This window comes from Penicillium psychrofluorescens, assembly GCF_964197705.1.
Source record: "Penicillium psychrofluorescens genome assembly, chromosome: 6".
In the NCBI taxonomy this organism is placed as follows: Eukaryota; Fungi; Ascomycota; class Eurotiomycetes; order Eurotiales; family Aspergillaceae; genus Penicillium; species Penicillium psychrofluorescens.
The window spans coordinates 2,433,284-2,451,937 of record NC_133444.1 but is presented as its reverse complement, the minus strand read 5'-3'; the positions used below and the strand labels follow the sequence as shown (position 1 = coordinate 2,451,937).

General features: G+C 48.0%; 5 protein-coding genes across 5 annotated transcripts; 2 read left to right on the top strand and 3 right to left on the bottom strand.

The window, feature by feature from the left end:
• Positions 1–7,138: 7,138 nt before the first annotated feature.
• On the bottom strand, positions 7,139–8,408 carry PFLUO_LOCUS9400 (uncharacterized protein; the record flags this gene model as incomplete). Its single annotated transcript, XM_073787224.1, has 6 exons — positions 7,139–7,335; positions 7,403–7,564; positions 7,622–7,860; positions 7,918–8,000; positions 8,072–8,168; positions 8,230–8,408. The coding sequence occupies 6 exons, from the start codon at positions 8,406–8,408 to the stop codon at positions 7,139–7,141; spliced, it is 957 nt and encodes a 318-aa protein (XP_073643400.1).
• Positions 8,409–8,788: 380 nt separating this feature from the next.
• On the top strand, positions 8,789–9,433 carry PFLUO_LOCUS9399 (uncharacterized protein; the record flags this gene model as incomplete). The annotated part of the gene is made up of 1 exon (XM_073787223.1): positions 8,789–9,433. One exon carries the CDS (start codon positions 8,789–8,791, stop codon positions 9,431–9,433), a length of 645 nt encoding a protein of 214 aa, XP_073643399.1.
• Positions 9,434–11,646: 2,213 nt separating this feature from the next.
• On the bottom strand, positions 11,647–13,182 carry PFLUO_LOCUS9398 (uncharacterized protein; the record flags this gene model as incomplete). Its single annotated transcript, XM_073787220.1, has 2 exons — positions 11,647–12,244; positions 12,332–13,182. 2 exons carry the CDS (start codon positions 13,180–13,182, stop codon positions 11,647–11,649), a joined length of 1,449 nt encoding a protein of 482 aa, XP_073643398.1.
• Positions 13,183–14,918: 1,736 nt separating this feature from the next.
• On the top strand, positions 14,919–15,943 carry PFLUO_LOCUS9397 (40S ribosomal protein S6; the record flags this gene model as incomplete). The annotated part of the gene is made up of 5 exons (XM_073787219.1): positions 14,919–15,023; positions 15,139–15,211; positions 15,289–15,309; positions 15,381–15,798; positions 15,847–15,943. The coding sequence occupies 5 exons, from the start codon at positions 14,919–14,921 to the stop codon at positions 15,941–15,943; spliced, it is 714 nt and encodes a 237-aa protein (XP_073643397.1).
• An 831-nt stretch (positions 15,944–16,774) lies between these two features.
• PFLUO_LOCUS9396 (ribose phosphate diphosphokinase subunit prs4) lies at positions 16,775–17,946 on the bottom strand (the record flags this gene model as incomplete). Its single annotated transcript, XM_073787218.1, has 4 exons — positions 16,775–17,201; positions 17,261–17,633; positions 17,690–17,781; positions 17,876–17,946. The coding sequence occupies 4 exons, from the start codon at positions 17,944–17,946 to the stop codon at positions 16,775–16,777; spliced, it is 963 nt and encodes a 320-aa protein (XP_073643396.1).
• Positions 17,947–18,654: the final 708 nt, after the last annotated feature.

Genomic DNA, 18,654 nt, shown 5'->3' with positions numbered 1-18,654 from the left:
CTGCCCCAAGAATTAAATAACACGTTGACTCTAACTTTCATCATTACCGGCCAAGTGCACCAGCGGAGTTAACATTCCCGACAAGTGGAGCTAGTGTGGAGCTGGCCTCATGACGCTGGATGCCGGCAGCAAGTCCCCGAGGTGTCTTGATCCGAAGGGAATTCTCATCGGGCCCCGTACACGTCCACCCTACCGACACATGCTTCCACATACAACTGTGAAATCAATTAGTAAGATGAGTGAGTATCGTGATCCCTTGCAATTTGCCAGCCTACCATTCGCTGCCTAGCTTGATCTGTCCGCGCTATTCCCCGCAATCGCATCGTGGAGAAGTCACGACGCAGACAGGGGTGCAAGAATGATTCTCATTTCAAAATAGACGAGCGTCGACAGCATACATCCCTCACAAAGTAACTGGAGTTGATCCGGTCATGTCTTCGTCAAGTCAACGTCTTCCTCAGTCTTCTCAACAGCCCGCGACAAAGCCCGCTAAAAACACCAAGGTCGCTTGCAAGTCCTGCCATAAACGGCGAGTCAAATGCGATGCCGGTGAATCACAGCCCTGTTGGCACTGTCGCATGCGAGGTTCCCAATGCGAGCTAATCGAGTCCCGACGAGGAAAGTTCGTTAACTCTCTCTTCCCCCATTTTCCCCCATAGTGCCGTACTTACAAATGCAGATACCCGCGAAGAAAGCCTACAGCCCTAAAATCTACCAACGCGACAGCATACACTCCAGAGTCTATCTCACCTGACAATGGCAACCCAACCTGTCAAACTTTGCTGGATACAACTTACTCGCGGAACTCCACATCCCTAGGCCAGGCGCCTAGCCCGCCCACTACGGCTGGTCCAAACGGCAATGGGAGAAGCGAGGGCCCAGAGATGCTATATGCTCGACTTGCTGAATCTAACTCCAATCAAGCCTCGTTGAATTCTTTCCCAGACAATGTGAGATCATTCTATATGGGCGAGTCTTTCAGTCTCTCGTTTGTTGTGCGATCACTGTCCAGCAATGCTGCAAACAGATCTGGCCCAAAGCTTCATTATCCGATCCCAAATACAGTATCCGAGCATGCCAACAACGCTGCAGAGAGATTAAAGGACACTGACACACCCACTCTGACTTACCTGAACATGCATGGCGCATTCATATTGCCATCTCAAGATATCAGTGATGAACTCATCCGCATATTCTTTACGTCATTTCATCCCGCATACCCTGTGTTTGATCGCCGGGAGTTTTTTGCATTGTACCAACAGAACCAGGTTCCACTTATAGTATTACAGACCATTTACTTTCTTTCCTTTACTATCTGCGGCGAAGATTTGTTGAGAAGAGCTGGATTTGTCGACCGTTATAGTGCCCGAAGAACATCCTATCTTCGTGCAAAAGCACTTTATGATATGGATTGTGAGAAAAATAAGGTGAAGCTCACTTCGGTGTTGTTTCTGCTAGGATTCTGGTGGGAGGGACCCGAGGATCAGAAGGATACGTGGCATTGGCTAGGAGCTGCGATCAGTCTCGCCCAGACTTTGGGAATGCACAGATCGTATGTCGCTCTTGCCAGTCATAAATTACTCGATCATGGACTCATCTTGTCACAGGACCGCAAACTCGGGCATGTCCCTCCGGCATCAATCATTGTGGAAAAGACTATGGTGGTCAATCTATGTCAGTTTTATTGGGTTAAACATTTCCATTCTGCTTTTCTGACCATTCATAGGTTCGTGATCGTCATGCAGCAGCTTCTCTTGGTCGACCTTGTCGGATTCGTGACGAAGACTGCGATGTTGAAATGATCAAAAAAGAAGATTTCTTGGTCGACCGCGAGTATGACAGTGGCCTTCTAGGTACTGAGCACGAGTACCATTCGTCATATGCCATTGAGATGGCAAAGCTTGCCATTATTCGTGAGTTAAAGAATGGTGGACATAGAAATCCACACAATTGTGGAGTATCGGCTTACCCAAATGTCATAACAGTGGGCAAAATACTTTGTCGTGAATGTGCGCCAGGTCTGTCAAGCATGCCGGTTTCTTCAGAAGATCTCAATCAAAGCCTTCAAGATTGGGAACTTAATCTACCCTCTTGTCTTCGTCGCCAACCGGTCAACGAGCTACTCGAAGCTCCTTTTTGGTCTTGTATGTTATACGCATGCTACCAGTTAGTCTCATCGATCTCCGTGGATTTGGTAGTTTTCTCTAACACGCTTGTAGCCACTGTCAAATTTTGCTTTGTCGCCTAAAGCAACCAGCCGCCATTCCTAACATTAATAATTTGCCTCATAAAAACGCGAGGATTGCCGCAGACTGCATGACCAGAATTGCCGAAGACCTGTTAGCTGCTGGAACGCTGATTATGGGACAGTTGCATCTGTATGTATCTGACTTTATGGCAGACATTTCAGTTGCTGAGCAGACAACAGTGTTCCCGGACTTTTTGCTGCCCTTTCAATACACGCACTAGCCATTCGAGGAAATGAAGGCGTACAGAAGCAACTGGCAGAAAATCGCGCTCGACAATGCATTCTTGCAATGGGCGAACTTGCTAAAGGTTGGCCTGTGGCTGGGTGGATACTCCGTCTTTTTATAAACCTGATGAACAGGGTTACTGGACAAAGTGGCAGCTTGGAGAGTAATTTATCTCCGCCGATGGAAATCCATACTGAACACAGCTTTCAAAATAACCAGCGGCCCACACAGAACATGGAAAACCCTCTTTCGTATATGTCTATCGAGGGCGAGTCAATATGCCACGACGAAGACCAGACAGATCAGCTAGTATCAGATCTAATATGGGTTCCCGATCAGAGCGACTTTGATTTTGATCCGATGTTCAGGAACACTCAGCTTAACGGTGTTTTTCCATACAACCTTGGCTGACTGCCGCCTTTGACGAACTTGAATGTTAATTGAGATTTTTCAAAAAGGGTAGACTCTAATTTACGTTCACAAATTTAATAATTCGTAGTCTCTACACAGTTTCGGGTTCTTAACATATAGAGATCGTCCTATAGCCTGCAGCTGGTTTTGGACATAATTCTCATTTAAAAGACAACCCCGATTTGACAAATACTAGTGGAATTGTTTTCATTTTGGGGTCCAAAAAGGATGGTTTTTGGTGTGAACCCGAGTAGTCCTTCCCCATGGTGTTGCCGCTAACTACCACCGAATAAGGTTTTCGGGGAAGCAATCATTAGTGCACTCAGTGCACGAAAGATGCCTCGGTGACTCCGGAAAAGGCACTTCTCGGCGAATGGCAAATCCTGCTCCCTTAGAATTGCATGAAAATTATTATGAATTTTGGAATATAGACTATTTTGCTTCGCGAGACTGCCTCCCCGCATTGTGTCTGGCGCCACCTGATCTCTTAAACGGCGATATATTCTCCGGATCCGGGGTCACTCCGGATGGCGAAGGAGCTTGGCAGGTGACTTCGACTCCTATATTCTCGCCTTTATTATATGCCTTCACTGGCCCGAGGGTGGACTAACTTTTCGTTTTGTATTTCTGTCTATGTTTAGAAGTCTGACAAAGCCAGAAACAATGTCTCGAATTCGAGAGCTTCGAGGCTCAATGCTGCACCTGGCCATCTGGGTTGAAGCCTGCTTCAGTATCATGACCTTTGGTTATAACCAGTCAGCTGTTGGTGGTGTTCTCAATAACCCTACGTTCGACCTCCAATTTCCTCGTATCGATACAATTTCTACCACCGGCTCTACACAGGCATACAATTCGAGGATCCAAGGTATGATATCTGACGCTTGAGGCACAAATGATGCTCATACAATAACACAGGGACCGTTGTTGCTATGTATACCCTTTGCGGAACGTTTGGGGCCCTTAGCTGTATCTGGCTTGGTGATCTTCTCGGTCGTCGAAAGATTATCTTTATCGCTAGCATCATCCAGTCAATTGGATGCATCATACAGTCCTCTTCCTTTGATCTCGGGCAATTCATCGTCGGACGGATTATTCTCGGTCTTGGGACTGGTGGAATTATTGCCACGGTCTCTGTCTGGCAGTCAGAGCTTTCCAAAGCTGAAAGTCGGGGTGCACATGTGTCGGCCTTTGGGGCTTTCTGCGGTCTCGGTAACTCCCTCGCCTTATGGGTGGCCTTTGGGATGTCTTTCACGCAACCAAGCTCTGTCTCTTGGCGCTTTCCGTTATCCTTGTCCATTGTCCTATCAATTATCACCTGCTCAACTATCTTTCTGTTGCCTGAAAGTCCTCGCTTCCTGTCTATGAAAGGTCGCTGGGATGAGGCTCGCGACATACTTGCACGGTTGTTTGACGACAGCCTTGATAGCGAAAGCGTGAACAAGGAAATCGAGAGTATACAGTCATCACTCGAGCATACCAAGTCGGGCAATTTTACCGACCTTTTTACTATGGGCCCCCAAAGGGTATTTCATCGAGTTGTCCTCGCTTCGACTATCCAGATTCTCCTCCAGATGACAGGGGTGAACATCGTCGTCTCTTATGCACCTATCATTTTTGAGCAGCAGCTCCACTTCAGTCACATCAGTTCTGGAATTCTATCTGCAGCGAGCCAGGCTGTTTTGATAATTGGCTCTCTTTGCTGTTCCTTTACCGTGGATCGTCTTGGTCGGCGCAAACTTATGCTCTTTAGTGCAGTTGCAAGCTCGCTATGCTTAGCCGCACTTTCTGGGCTTACTGCTCACCCTGAGAACGTAGCTGGATTGAAAGCGGCTGTTTTCTTTACCTTTCTTTACTACTTCGTCTACGTTATCGGGTTTTTCGGCATTCCGTTTCTCTACGCGAGCGAAATTGCGCCCACTCATCTACGCGCAGCAGTTTGTGGATTATCTACTGCGTTCTCCTGGCTGTTTAATTTTCTTGTTGTCGAAGTGACTCCCATTGCATTTACTGACATTGGTTGGAAATATTTCATGGTATACTGCTGCCTCAATGCCTCGTTCGTGCCCTTGGTTTATTTGTTCTTTCCTGAGACAGCAGGATGCTCGCTGGAGGAGATCGACCAGATTTTTGAGGCCTCCACATCCATTTTTGACACTGTTTCAGTGGCCAAGCGATCTCACGGGGCTCCTGCTGCGGGGTCTCCTCTCATCAAAGAGCCTATCGTGGAAAAAATAGAGGAATGTTGAATATCCTCAAAAGGTCATCAATGTATCTTCTAGTGTGAATTTTGAATTCTGATTCCTGTACCTGGGTTGTGATGTGTTTGTTGTGAGCTCTGTAGCCAAAATCGGTTGATCAGCCTATTCTTGTATGATGTGTATCAAAAGCTGAATGGTAGAGAAAATGAAGGAAGTTAGAGTAAATACACCTATAACCTGCGGCTCCGGAAAATTCAGCATAACTGCGCCAAGGTGAATGCAGCAGTTTTATTACTCTTTTAGGATATTGGATAGCCGTACGCATTAAGGTACACAGATAGAACCCATATCTCACAGGAAGCCTCACAAGCAGTAGTTGATATAGGATGACTTGATCCGCTACTAAGAAGAACAAACAGGCAGCCATCCAAGAATACAGAAGCACCGGCACTTGAGAATGGTATTTAGGAACTACAGGAACACATTTTAAAAAATACCCATTTTCCCCCTTAGTATCCGACCGAAGCGCTGGCTTGAAGAACAGGGATTGTGATGGGCGGGTTCTTGAATTTCACATCCAACCTTTTTGCTAGACTGATGACGATAGACCGAATAGACACCAAGTCCTCATGATCCGCCCCACGCATCAACATCCCTAGCATATGGTTCCGAGCTTGTTCATGACAGTCAATCCCGAGCAAAGCCGCCACGATAACTTGACCTGTTTCAATATCGTTTAAGACTCCGCCGAATGAGAATATGTGTCCATAGAATAGGTCTTCGAGTAGTATGAGATGTTAGTGGATTCCTGCACATAATATACACACAGAATAGAACAGTCGACAAATAGTGTACGATTTCGTACCTCTCACGATGTGATAATAATCAGGGGATGCATGCAGTGTTTTTGAAGAGTCGTAGCCGGGAATATTATCATAGATTTTGGAATATAGTTCTGCACCGCGACGTGTGGCCTGTTCCCTCGTGTCACCGTTTCTATGATAAGTCGGATCCATTAATTCCGGCGGGGTTGCTGTTGCCAGTGCTCGAAGAGCACTTCCAGTCTAGAAGTGATTAGTAGCAAATCTTTAAGCGACATATCATTGTCTTCATGTACTGACTTTGGCAGCTCCCATAATACCACACAGTTTTGTTAAAGCTTCTCGGATTTTCCCGGTCTCCGATTTCTGTTCCGCTTCTGGTATATAGGCATCAAGGAGGAGCCGATACAGCTTCGGGATCTCTTCGGGATAATTGAGAGCACCTAGTGCGACCACAGCCGTCATGTACCACTTGAACCGTGGTGCCGACTTTCCTATGGCGGCCAAGGAATGGTAAAAGTCCACGTCAATCGAATGCGCCATATTCAGTAAAAGGAAACGTTAATCATGGTCTAACACTGGGGCTAACTCGACTCTTAAGCATTCTTGCATTACTTTTTACCGAAGCCAGACATCTTAGGTTTTCGAACGGGTCTCATATCTCCGAAATCATAAACATCACGGATAGACCCACAATTCCTGGAGGAAAACCCACGGACTGGAAAACCCACGGACTGGAAAACCCACGGACTGGAAAACCCACGGACTGGAAACCCCACAACGGTGAGATGGTATGTCTTTGGCTAGGACAAGATACCTCGGCGATGTCCAGCTGTTAATTACTAATTAATCAATAAAGGACCGTAAGTATGAGAAGCTCTTTGGCCATGAACCTATTTTTGTGTTCTACAGGTAACTTTCAAAGAAAGTAGAACGGGATAGATAATTCTGCATAGATAATTCCGCATACCATGACATGTTTCACAGCGCTACGAACCCCTGAATAAAGGGTTCATTTGCTCATTGGCAATTTCGTCCAGTTACGCAATGTTGCAGAGCTCGTCAAGGATAATTCTCTGACTTGTTAAGAACGACATTTGATCTTGATACCAAGCAGCAGAGTTTCAAAACTTGTTTCAACTAGAACTGACAAGAATATTTGTACTACAGTAATCATTTAAGTTGCATAGCTATCTCTCAGTCCAACTAACCCCCATTCTCTCGCACATCGAGTTTAGAAAATTGCCATGGCATTGGGAGGCGTTGCAACAGCACCCGTATAGTTGAGCGGCGACGATGTGAGGAAGAAGGACCATCTGCCAAGACTCTTGCATACATCTGAGAGTGCCTCCAGGTCGAACAGTTCACCGATTGGCGTTCCCCATCCCGAAAGAAGAATTGGATGAAGCATCCAGTCGTGATCTACTGGCGCTATTGGTCCAGAGATGGTCAGCCCGTTCATTCCATGTGAATGAATGCAAAACAACGAGAGACGTACGAATGCATTCAAATGCTGGACAATCTGAAGAAAGTGCGGCAAATTGATGGTCCCACAGCCACTCGGCTGTTTCGCGAGATTGCTTAATCCCTGGGAATTGGCCCGCCTTGGACACAGATTCTCTTCCAGGCCCATCCAACTGAGAATATCCGGAGACGAAACCTAGAAATCAAGATGATGAGTCCACCATTGCAGATTAGAAACCTGTCCAACTCTTACCTGTTCGCAGGAAAAGAATATCTCCTCGTTGCAAAGCGATGTTCTTCTCTGAGATAATTTTCTTGATGTGGTCCAGGTCGATGGCATGATTCGAGACTGGGTCATACTCGATTAGGTTTTCGCTAGCCCACGAGTAGTAGTCGATCAATACACCACGGCCAACAATGCCTTGTGCATCCCAGTTTGAACAGGCTCCAGTCGTGCTGTTGGCCGAATCGTGGATATCATCCTGCGTCACCCTGTAAAATGCTCTCGCAGTGTTAGGCGTTTATTGCACCGATACTTGGCTAACTGACCCGTTGTAGAATTTAGCCTCCTTTTGATAGGCAAAATGGCGGAAACTATCCCACTGGGAGCTCCCTTGGGTGTTGAAAGTAATCTAGGCGTAGGATGTCAGCAATATACCTCTGAAATGCTTGTATAGCTATCACAGTAGCCCAGTAGACTTACAACGTCGTCGTTGATAACCCTCGGCGCTTTATTGATTATTTTGCGCTCAAACGGCTGTCGCCCAAGAAGGGGGGGATTGATTTTGTCCAATGGTAGGCTGGTTAAGGAACAGTGAGAGTCAGATTTATGTGAGCTTTGCGACTAAGCCGTCCACTCACTTCAAGGACACGCGCTTCCCGGTTTTGATCTCATTCCTCGCTGCTCCCAATACTTTCTCGTCGTTGAGATAGTTCAGTGATCCAAGCTGATCATTCTCCCAGAAACCCCAGGCAGAGTGCGGGGGATCCCCTGCTCTGAGGGGAAGTTCATCAAATCGACAGATCTTTCTGTGGCTCATTTTCAAAGACAGCGTGTTTTGATTCTGATGAAGGAGAGCAAAGAATGTTAGACTAGGAATTAATGGAGACAAAGGAAAGGAATCTATATAGTTCCATCCAACCAGATTTCGGGCTCTTAGTAGAACAGCGGGGGGATCATGTAACGAAAGCGACGAACAGTATACCCTCGGCTTAGCCCGTCGTCGGCTTCGGAGATCAGGCCTCCGATGGTTTAAAATGATCGGCTATTAGTTAAAGCAGTTGCCGGGTTATTTTCAACATTCTCTTGTTTGTCGATTTGGTGCATTATATTTCGGCAATGACCCCCGTTGACACTACGCTGTGAGAATTCTCAACCCTCACTCAAGTGACACACTGCGCAACAATATCAACCGCCACCATGACTGCCGGACTGCTCCGAGTTTGGCTCGAACCTCATGATTCCGTCAATGAAGCCACATTTAAAAAATGGAGGAAGAGTGCTTTTTCCGAAATTCCTGGTATCTCCGATGTCGATATTTTGACAGCCAAAGACCAAGTTGAGGGTCCCAATGTTTACCGCTATGAGAACGCATACCACCTGGAAGATATCCATGCCATCGACGAAGCACTAATTAAATCACTCCGTGCATCCGCCGAAGGGGTCATCAAAAGAAGCGATTGGCAGGTTTACGAGCGGATCTCCTACAACAAGCGCGATGATGCTGGAGAGCGTTTACCCGGAACGGAGTTTGTGACGGTTGGAATGTCGCCGATCGAGACACCGGAAAACCTCACGGACTATCACAATTGGTACAAGCAGGAGCATATGCCAATCTTAAGAGATGTGCCCGGATGGCGTTCTGGCAGTCGGTACAGACGCCTGGCCTCTTTTGGAGATGATGTGGAGTTTTCTTCGCCATATCTGGCGGTTCACCAATACAACGAACAGAATGGCCTCGGAGGAGAGCAATGGTTGAAATCTGTCAATTCACTGTGGACGAAACGAGTAATGTCAAACTTGGCCGCTCCGAATCATCGGCGCGTCTGGAAATTGGAAGCTTAAAGGTGTGCAGTGTTTGCTGGCCGCATTGTACTTGAACACTACTTAACTTGAGCTTGCCGTTTTTTCATTCAAGTAAACAATATCAAGACTTTTACGCAGTTTTCCACTTTGCATACATTCGAATTCTTGACTAGATACAAGCATTTACAATACAAGCATTTACACTTCTCTCAGCTATTTTGAAGCATCTTCCTGACTTTCTCAGAGTGTGCCTATAGAACAATGAATCAGATCCCAAATTTGTTATGCATTATACGCCTATTTGGGTATCTCACAGGCTAAGCGTTTAAGGCACCAAATCAAGAATGTAAAATGAACCTAGGAGGTATGTGCCGGAGAACTGTCTACGAACCCTCCCGGTTGATAAATCCAATCCCACTTTCTTGCCAGTGAGTCACACGGAGAGAAACTGACATACTCTTCTCCACAGATCTGAGGTAAAACATGTCTTAGTAAATCAACACACAAAACGTATACTGCCTTCCACCTACCTAAGGTCAGCGGCGGCTGTCGATGATTTATAAGCGTTGTAGGCCGCTTGATCGAGGAATCGAGCCAACAGTACAATATCCTCATTATTCTGATCAGCAGTATGCTCGAGAACCCAAAAGGTAAGCGTGGCTTGCTCGTTGGAGGCCGCATGCTGAGCCACTCGCTGCAGCGCTTGTAATAACGCTGTCTTTTGGTCCCCAATAGGGGAATACTCCGTGACAACAATCTGCTGCACACCTGTGTGTCCTTGAATTTTGCAGTGTTTCTCTTTGGACAGAAATCCGATTCCACAGGGTTGGAGAATACGGAGTTCGATGGGCTGCGTGAGCAGTTCTTCTGGCCCGATCATTTCCCTCATTCGTTTGTACTGAGCGCTGGCCCGGTGGATTTGAAGATGTGCTTCTTCATCTTGATATCTTCAAAAAATATTAATTTATCGTCATATTTCTTTTCCAAAAGTGAAACTTACACTTCGAATCCTCTCACCCAGTAATCTGGAATTGGATCATTGGATCCTGCACTGGAGAACCATCCATATGCTAGGGTTTTTGGTTCAGAAGACAGAGTAACTTCTGCTATATCCCTCAATAGATTCATAAACTACCAGAATAAAGATCAGTAAGAAATTATATGAAGAAACGGAAGATATAGAGAGATAGACCTTGTCTCGCTTCTCAGCGGATGCACATTCAACTAATGGACATATAACACGCATTTTGAGAGTACAAACGCTGACGCCTCACCTGATGAGTGGCTTTTCAACACGGCTTTCCATCGATACAGTTGGAATTTGATTCATATATTAATTATACAAGAAGGTGAAATTTTTAGGTTCGGGACTCTGATCTCCGGTATCCGGAAGCATCGGTCAATGGACGACATGCCAAGAACTTGGCGATATGCTCCAGTGCAGTCCGTCTCGGGATAACGGAATATTTGAGCACCGAACATGAAAATCTATACTCATATGCTTACAGTACGTCCCTGAAAACTGGTGCGACCACCTACTCTCGTCGATTGATTCTCCAGCCCCGACGCCTAGATATACTAGTCATTGTTTTGAGTTTTTCCGGAGTCCCACTGCTAGTTGGGCCTGTATTGCTTCTTACGTATAGAAGGTAGCAGGGATAACTCGACCCGGCCAATAATCATTGAGGTGCTAGGTAGCAGGCCCGTGCCGAAAGAACGGTATACTAAACGTCAAGTATTTCAGGAGCATAGGAACCTCATATCGAACAACAACTCACGATCATCCGAAGAACTGCCAGTTATTTTATTACAGGTTTGCTGCTGTAGTGCCTCATGCACACATTATAGATCGGTCACGCATATGTGGGCTAAACAAAGCGTGAGGCAACACTCGGGACAATGCCTGGACTGTCATTTGGACATGGCAGTGACGTACGGAAGTGATCCCCTGGCCAGATCCTCGAGGCCCTCTCAAGAGTTTGGCTTGTTGGCATTGCCATGCAAAATTATAATTTTCTTCGGATCGCCAATGCATCTATGAGACGTACATTGTATATTAATATTCTGGGTCTATTTCTGACATAGATTAACGCGTCTTGGCGTTGGGACTTGAGAATCAATCGAGGAGTGTAGGTGGTCGCACCAGTTCCGGGACTTACTGTACCTATGCACCATGTTTGAAGAGGGGTTTTCAAGGGTCTATGCCCGCCTCCCTCCCTAAATGTTAGATCGGAGCAGTCCGATACACATAGCTACCGGAACAGACCATAAAGCATGTGTGGATCTTCATCCATGACCATATCGCCCATATGTATTGCCCCATCGAATGACCCGGATATCAAATCCTGAAACAGAGTGTGGTCATCAATGTTCTCAAAAGCCATCGACTCGCGATTCTGGTGGGCTGACTGCGGGCGCTGTAGAGGTGCTTGATGTCCGAGGAAATCCAGTTGGCTAGTGATAGAGTCCAAGTGGAGACCAGTACGCTCGAACAAAGATCGGATAATCATGATGGGCTTACGGAGACCAAAGTTGGCACCGTTCTGCAGCTCCTTCAGTGCAGTCCAGAAGAATCCTGCGATGTCGTTTGGCAGCATGCTTGCCGCTGTTTGCTCCCCACAGGACTTGAACGGGATGATAGATGCGGCTGAGAAGAGAGCATAAGAAAACATGTATGGCGCGCGTCGGAGCGTGAATGCTTGACGATATGCTTTTGCAAGCTCGTAGATTTGGAATGCTGCAGAGGAGCAAATACTTCGTGGCTCATTCTCGTCCAGTGCAAAGTGTCGAAGATGACCTTCCGGTAAAAATGGACGATTGAGGAGTATATGAAGCATGTGAAAGGTCATCCTAGAGAAATCACATACGGAATTAGTATAAAAATATGATCAAGGAGCCGCACAGAGGTTGTGGCAATGGTGTGATATGTCTACTCACGGTGGATTAAATCGATGAGCCGGCGGCGCAGGGTCACACTTCGGATCGTATAGGAGATGCTTCGGTATGCGTTGTTCCCATGACTCAAGGTCGTGCTGCATTCTTGCTACTTCTCGCAGAGTTGTCTCTTTTGATATAAATTGAACATTTGGCGTATATAAATGTTCGATGATATCAGCCATGATGTCGGCGAGTTCAATAAAGCTGCTGAATGTGGAAATTGTATACGCAGGCTGTGGAACATAAGGAAGCAACTGCGGCGATGGATCTTTGGGGTCCTTGTATGGCGTCCATAATTCTATTTCTTCGTAGGAATCGTCAAGCGACCGCGATGGTTCGATGCCCGTAGCTATGAGTACTGGAGGTCTCCCAAAATAGAGTGCCTGGAACTTGTCGTTGATATAGGCACCCCAGAACACTCTCCGACTCATCTCGATTTCCACGTCGGTAAATTCAATCTGAGGCTGTGATGGGTTGAGGGGGTCTGAGATATGTGTTCGATCGGGGCTGATATGCAAGCCAAGGTCAATGATCATCCGGTATCCGAGCCCGGAATAATGCCACCCAGCCGTTTGCTGTCCGTTTGAGACCAGACTTGATCCTACAGAGATGAGGGCGACAGCGCTAGCGATGCTGGATCTCTCCAATTCCGGAAGCAGCAGCTGTTGGAAACGCAAATAAAATCTCCGGCCAAGAGACTGCCGTTCATTCAGGTCATCATGAAGTTCTCTGCGGTCACTGTTGAGGGATGACGATAGATAGATCGCATTGAGCAGTAGCTTGTTGATGTACGGGCCCCCAGTGGCTAGACTGTGCATCAGCGCAGGTCGATAGGTGAGGAGATAGGCCATGTGATGGTGGTTCCAGTGCAACTGTAGTAGATGCCAAGCAGTATCGAATTCAACGCCATCCAAATCAAACTTCCGTTCCGTAATGTAAGTCCACTCCTTTTGCATTTCCAGGGCCGAGTTGGCGAACAGTCGACAACGGACGGCTGCGATCTGTTCATCACGCTTCTCTGAAGTGGACCGGGATATGGCTCTTGAAGCTCTTGCACTACTAACATCACGCCCCAGTGGACTCATGTCAGTGGCATTAGGAGAGTTCATGCGGAACGTAGACGACGGTCCATAAACAGCAAGACGTCCTTCACTCTGTACCATCACATGTGCTTCAACGGGGGTCGGTAGGCCCATCCTAGATCCATCGATTTCCTCGCGGTAGAAACTGTCTGTGGGACAGTACCCTATGTTCGGGTCGCTTGGAAGTGGTGTTGTCCTCTGCGCATTGTTGGTACGAAAAGTTGCTGGGTCACTTGGGTGGTTACTTGGGGTCCCTGGATTCGAGGACCTGGAGACAAATCCGTGGGTGCTGGCAACATATGATGACGATGGAGATCGGAGACGGTCAATTTGTGCAATAGTCTGTTCTAAATCCTGCAAGGAGTCTTCTACGACTTCCAGTCTGGTTTCCAAACCCTCAACTGTCTCTCGCGACACCCGCGAGTTCTGACGTTTGTCTTGCTCGTAAGTGCATGATCGGCCTTGAGAGCGACAAATGCCACATATTGGCCGTAGTCCGTCACATTTGACCTAGGAGGATCTCCAAGTGTTAGCCAGGCGAGGTGTGTAGAGCAGTGCATTGGTGGAAAGGGGACTAGTTTACCTTTCTCGACCTGCAGAGTTGACAGGCTCGGTTTCTCCTCACAATCCGTCCTGGAGAGCTAGACATATCTAAACAATTGGAACTTCATGTTGAGAACAAAAGATAAAAAAGTACGCGGAGAAAAATTGCCGCGGAGGCCCTGCGGGGAGATTGCGGGGAGTTTCGCGCTCCGTCGGCAACCCAGCCCGCCCTAGCTCCTAAAGGTGTCGACACATACATTAGGTGATCCAAGGGGAGAATGCAAGGAAGGCGTAGTGGACTTTCCCAATTCGATTTTCTCAATGTTTATCAATTATTTCTCTAATGAGATATGTCGGTTTGGTAGTTCACTATCTACCCACATATATATATTGGGCCACTTCGGTCAAAGAACTTCTGGACCAAGACAACCGGGTGATGTAGAGGGGAAACTCACGGAGTAGAAACCACGATGTATATAGCATTAGACATTATGTTTAGATTCTACTAGAATCTAAAAAATATTTACCCGTAGAATATTAGTATGGGGTACGTCCATCACGCCCAGCTCCTCGCCGTTCATACATACATCCCCAATAATTGACATACATACTCTCGTCCTACAAACCATAAGTAGAGCCGATAGCAAACACTCGCTTATCTCAATGACCATCACGGGCAGAAGATGGACGATATAGAAACACTCGGAGACCAAGATGCTGATCTTATTACTCTGGGGCCTGAGGTATCAGCGACCGTGACTAAACCAGGTGGTTGATAAAATCACATGACTCCACACACATCTAAGCGACGCTGACATAAGAACCCTACACACGTGACCAGGGCTCGCACAACACGGTGACCCGCAGGCCCGAAAAAATAGTCCAAGCATTCTCTCCTTCGACCGCTACACTTTGTCGACCAACACCTGCGCTACCGTCTTGACCGCGCAACCCCCGTCAAGATGAAGCTCAACATCTCCTACCCGGCCAATGGGTCGCAGAAAATTATCGAGGTCGACGATGAGCGCAAGCTCCGTCCCTTCATGGAGAAGCGCATGGGCACCGAAGTCAGCATCCCCCCCTTCAACCCCGACCTATATCATCGTGCCACTGGCATACGCACAAAAACGCACATGGCTACGAAATGGAACATTGGCTGATTGGGATTCTTATTTGGTTTAGGTTGTCGGTGACTCGCTCGGCGATGAGTTCAAGGGCTACCTGTTCAAGATCACCGGCGGTAACGACAAGCAAGGTACGACCACTCTTGGATGAATTTTGGACCAAAAAAAATACAGAATCAGGTGGCTAACTAGAATTCTCGACAAACAGGTTTCCCCATGAAGCAGGGTGGTACGTTCCCGACTCGAAATTCTTAACCACCACAATCACACACAGAAGCAAAAACTCACAATTGCCCACAGTCCTCCTCCCCACCCGTACCCGTCTGCTCCTCGCCGACGGCCACAGCTGCTACCGCCCCCGCCGCACCGGTGAGCGCAAGCGCAAGTCCATCCGCGGTGGTATCACCGGTCAGGACCTTGCCGTCCTGGCTCTGGCCATCGTCAAGCAGGGCGAGGGCGAGCTCCCCGGCCTGACCGACACCGTCGTTCCCAAGCGCCTGGGCCCCAAGCGTGCCACCAAGATCCGCCGCTTCTTCGGTCTCGACAAGAAGGACGATGTCCGCCAGTTCGTCATCCGCCGCACTGTCTCCAAGGAGGGCAAGAAGGACTACACCAAGGCCCCCAACATCCAGCGTCTGGTCACTCCCCAGCGCCTGCAGCGCAAGCGTCACAGGATCGCCATCAAGCGCCGCCGCGCTGAGGCTGCCCGCGAGGCTGCGTAAGACATACCTTCCCCCTCTACTGGGATCTTCTAACATTCGAATAGTAACGACTACGCCAAGCTCCTGGCCAACCGTGTCCACGAGGAGAAGGCCAAGCGTGACGAGCTCCGCAAGCGGAGGGCGTCCTCGATGCGCAAGTAAACCCCTTCACCTACGGAGTGATGGTTTTCTTCGGCGTCGATTAATGGGGGATGCTTCACGCTCACTGTTGCTAAAATAGAAAAAGTTTCTGCCAGCGACGGGGAGGCATACATGGATGAAAAGAAAAGCAAAAAAGGAAAGGCGAAGACAGGGGGGCCCGGGTTTCTTTTGTGTGATGCCCGACTCCAGGATGCTACGGTGGTTTCGTGGCCTGAAAGAGGCGATGCATCTGTGTTGAACCTACCTTTTTTTGTTAACAACCCTTTTTTGCGAATGGAGTGCATGCAATTTCAATCTGAGTGCTATGATATAATTCTGGGGTTTGATTTCGTAGACGGCGTGGTGGTGTCATTCGAGTTGGTATGATACTATAGAGGCTGAAGGCGCCTGCCTTCAACGCTGGATTATACACAGTAGATCTGGCTCTACGATGCATCTCGGCTATCCAGTGTGGAGCGCTTCTTCCGTTCTGCATAACAAGATATGTATTCATCATGATGCCAAGCAAATCCGACCCAGAACACCCCCTGTGAGCACAAGGTCCATACAAGTAAAAGTACAAAAAGCAATGCAAAAAAAGAGAAGAAAAAAGCAATAGGCCATCGAAGGCATCTGTTTATGATCTACATATAGAGACATGGGCAGTGCATATAACCCATTGCAACTGCGGCAGGGTAGGTAATGGAGACAGGAAATGTTTGGGAAACATGCAAGACAGTATCAAAGACACCCCAATAACGGGGGCGCCCTTTCACACCGAAAAAGTGAAAAAGGTCATAAGAATCGTATTTTATCCAAGGCAAAAAGGCAGGCATACTGGAGTTGCTCATTTTACGCAACAGCATGCGAGAACAAGAAACTGACCGACTCGCCATTATGCGTCCGCCGGCAAGCCTCCGCCAGCGTGGGGCTGATATCAATAGTCTCGATCTTGTCGCAAGCTTCCTTCTTCTCCTCGTGCGGAACGGTGTTGGTGACGACCAGGCGGTTGAGGCGGCTGCCGTTCAGATTCTCGATGGCCTTGCCGGACAGAATGCCGTGGACGACGATGGCGTTGACTTCCTTGGCACCATGCTGCATTACCGTGTCGGCGGCCTTGACCAGCGTGCCGCAGGTGTCGGCCATATCGTCGACGATGATGGCAACCTTGTCCTTCACGTTGCCAACCAGGACCATGCGCGAGACCTCATTCGGACGCGCGCGCTCCTTGTGGATCAGGGCGAATTGCAGATCGAGGCGGTCGGCAATCCCGGTGGCCCTGGAGACTTATGTTAGTGACAGAATAATTAATTCGGGAAGAAACCGAAACAAACTTACCGCTTCGCACCGCCGGCATCCGGACTGACGATGACGCAGTTGCTCACGTCCAGGTTTTCCCGAATCCACTTCAACATGCTGGGTTCGGCGTATAGGTTGTCGACTGGGACATTGAAGAAGCCCTGGATCTGGCTGGCGTGGAGGTCCATGGTAATGACATGGTTGCACCCGGCGGTTTGGAGCATGTTGGCCATAAGCTTCGCCGTGATTGGCGCTCGGCTCTTATCCTTCTTGTCCTGGCGCGCGTAGGGGAAGTTGGGGATGACAGCGGTGATACGGCGGGCCGAGGCCGTCTTGCAGGCGTTGATCATGATAAGCAGCTCCATGAGACCGTCGTTGATATCGTTGGGCCGTGTGGATTGCAGAATGAAGACTGTGAAAAAAAGATAATTAGCGACAGTTCTTCTTCCTACGGCTAGATCACCATACCATCTTCGTCTCGCACACTCTCGCCAATAGTCACACTCGTCTCTTGGTTAGAATATTGCAGGACCATGATCTTGGTCAACTCGATGCCGAGTCTGGTTCATCAATCGTCGTTAGCAGGCTGACATCCCGACACCTACGGCGCAGGCATTGTCTTTTTATTCAGCCTCCCCTGTAGAGCGCACATACCGGTCAGACACGAGATGAGCTAGCTCGGGGTGACTGTTGCCAGTCAAGAGCTTGATCGAGTTGGACGACATGATGCGGGAGAGGTCTCTCTGGCGTATGTGAAGCGGGAGAAGTAGAGAGGGTGGTAGGGATTTGGGAAGGTATCCCAGCGAGGTGAACTGGAGCAAAGAAACGCGCTTGTTCCTTCTTCTTTTTCTTCTCCAGTCAAGCAAAATCGATTATTCGCCCCGCAGTGACTTTTTTTTTGGCCGATGATCCCGTGACGGTGCTCACCGCCCTTGGCAGATTAGATAAGCCTCTGCAAACGATATCTGGACTACATTCCGTCCGGGAATAGTCCCAAGTATAATATCACCGTTTACTAAAACTAGATTAATGTTCACCTGGCCACCTGGTGAGCGTATATCTCGAACTTTTCTGCTTCCTCGTAACCGCCTGCCCTAGACCGCTATATACTCACTTCTATACACTACGCAAGGTACGAGATAAGAAATTGAACAAAACGGAATGGGAATTAAAACATGCAGCAATCTAAATACACAAAACACCGTGGGAATCGCAGTGATAAAAAAGTATCAAGTGACACAATCCTGATTCTCCAGTTGACCTGCACTTCAACCAAATCACCAGTCATGAGCCACATTCTCATATCTTCTTCACCTTTTTCATGAACCCTTTTCCTCCTCTCCTTGCTGGAACACATCACCAGCAATCAATCATCCATCATAAGAATCCAGGGACCACACATGAAAAGATAAGAACGCCACCGAATGCTTCAG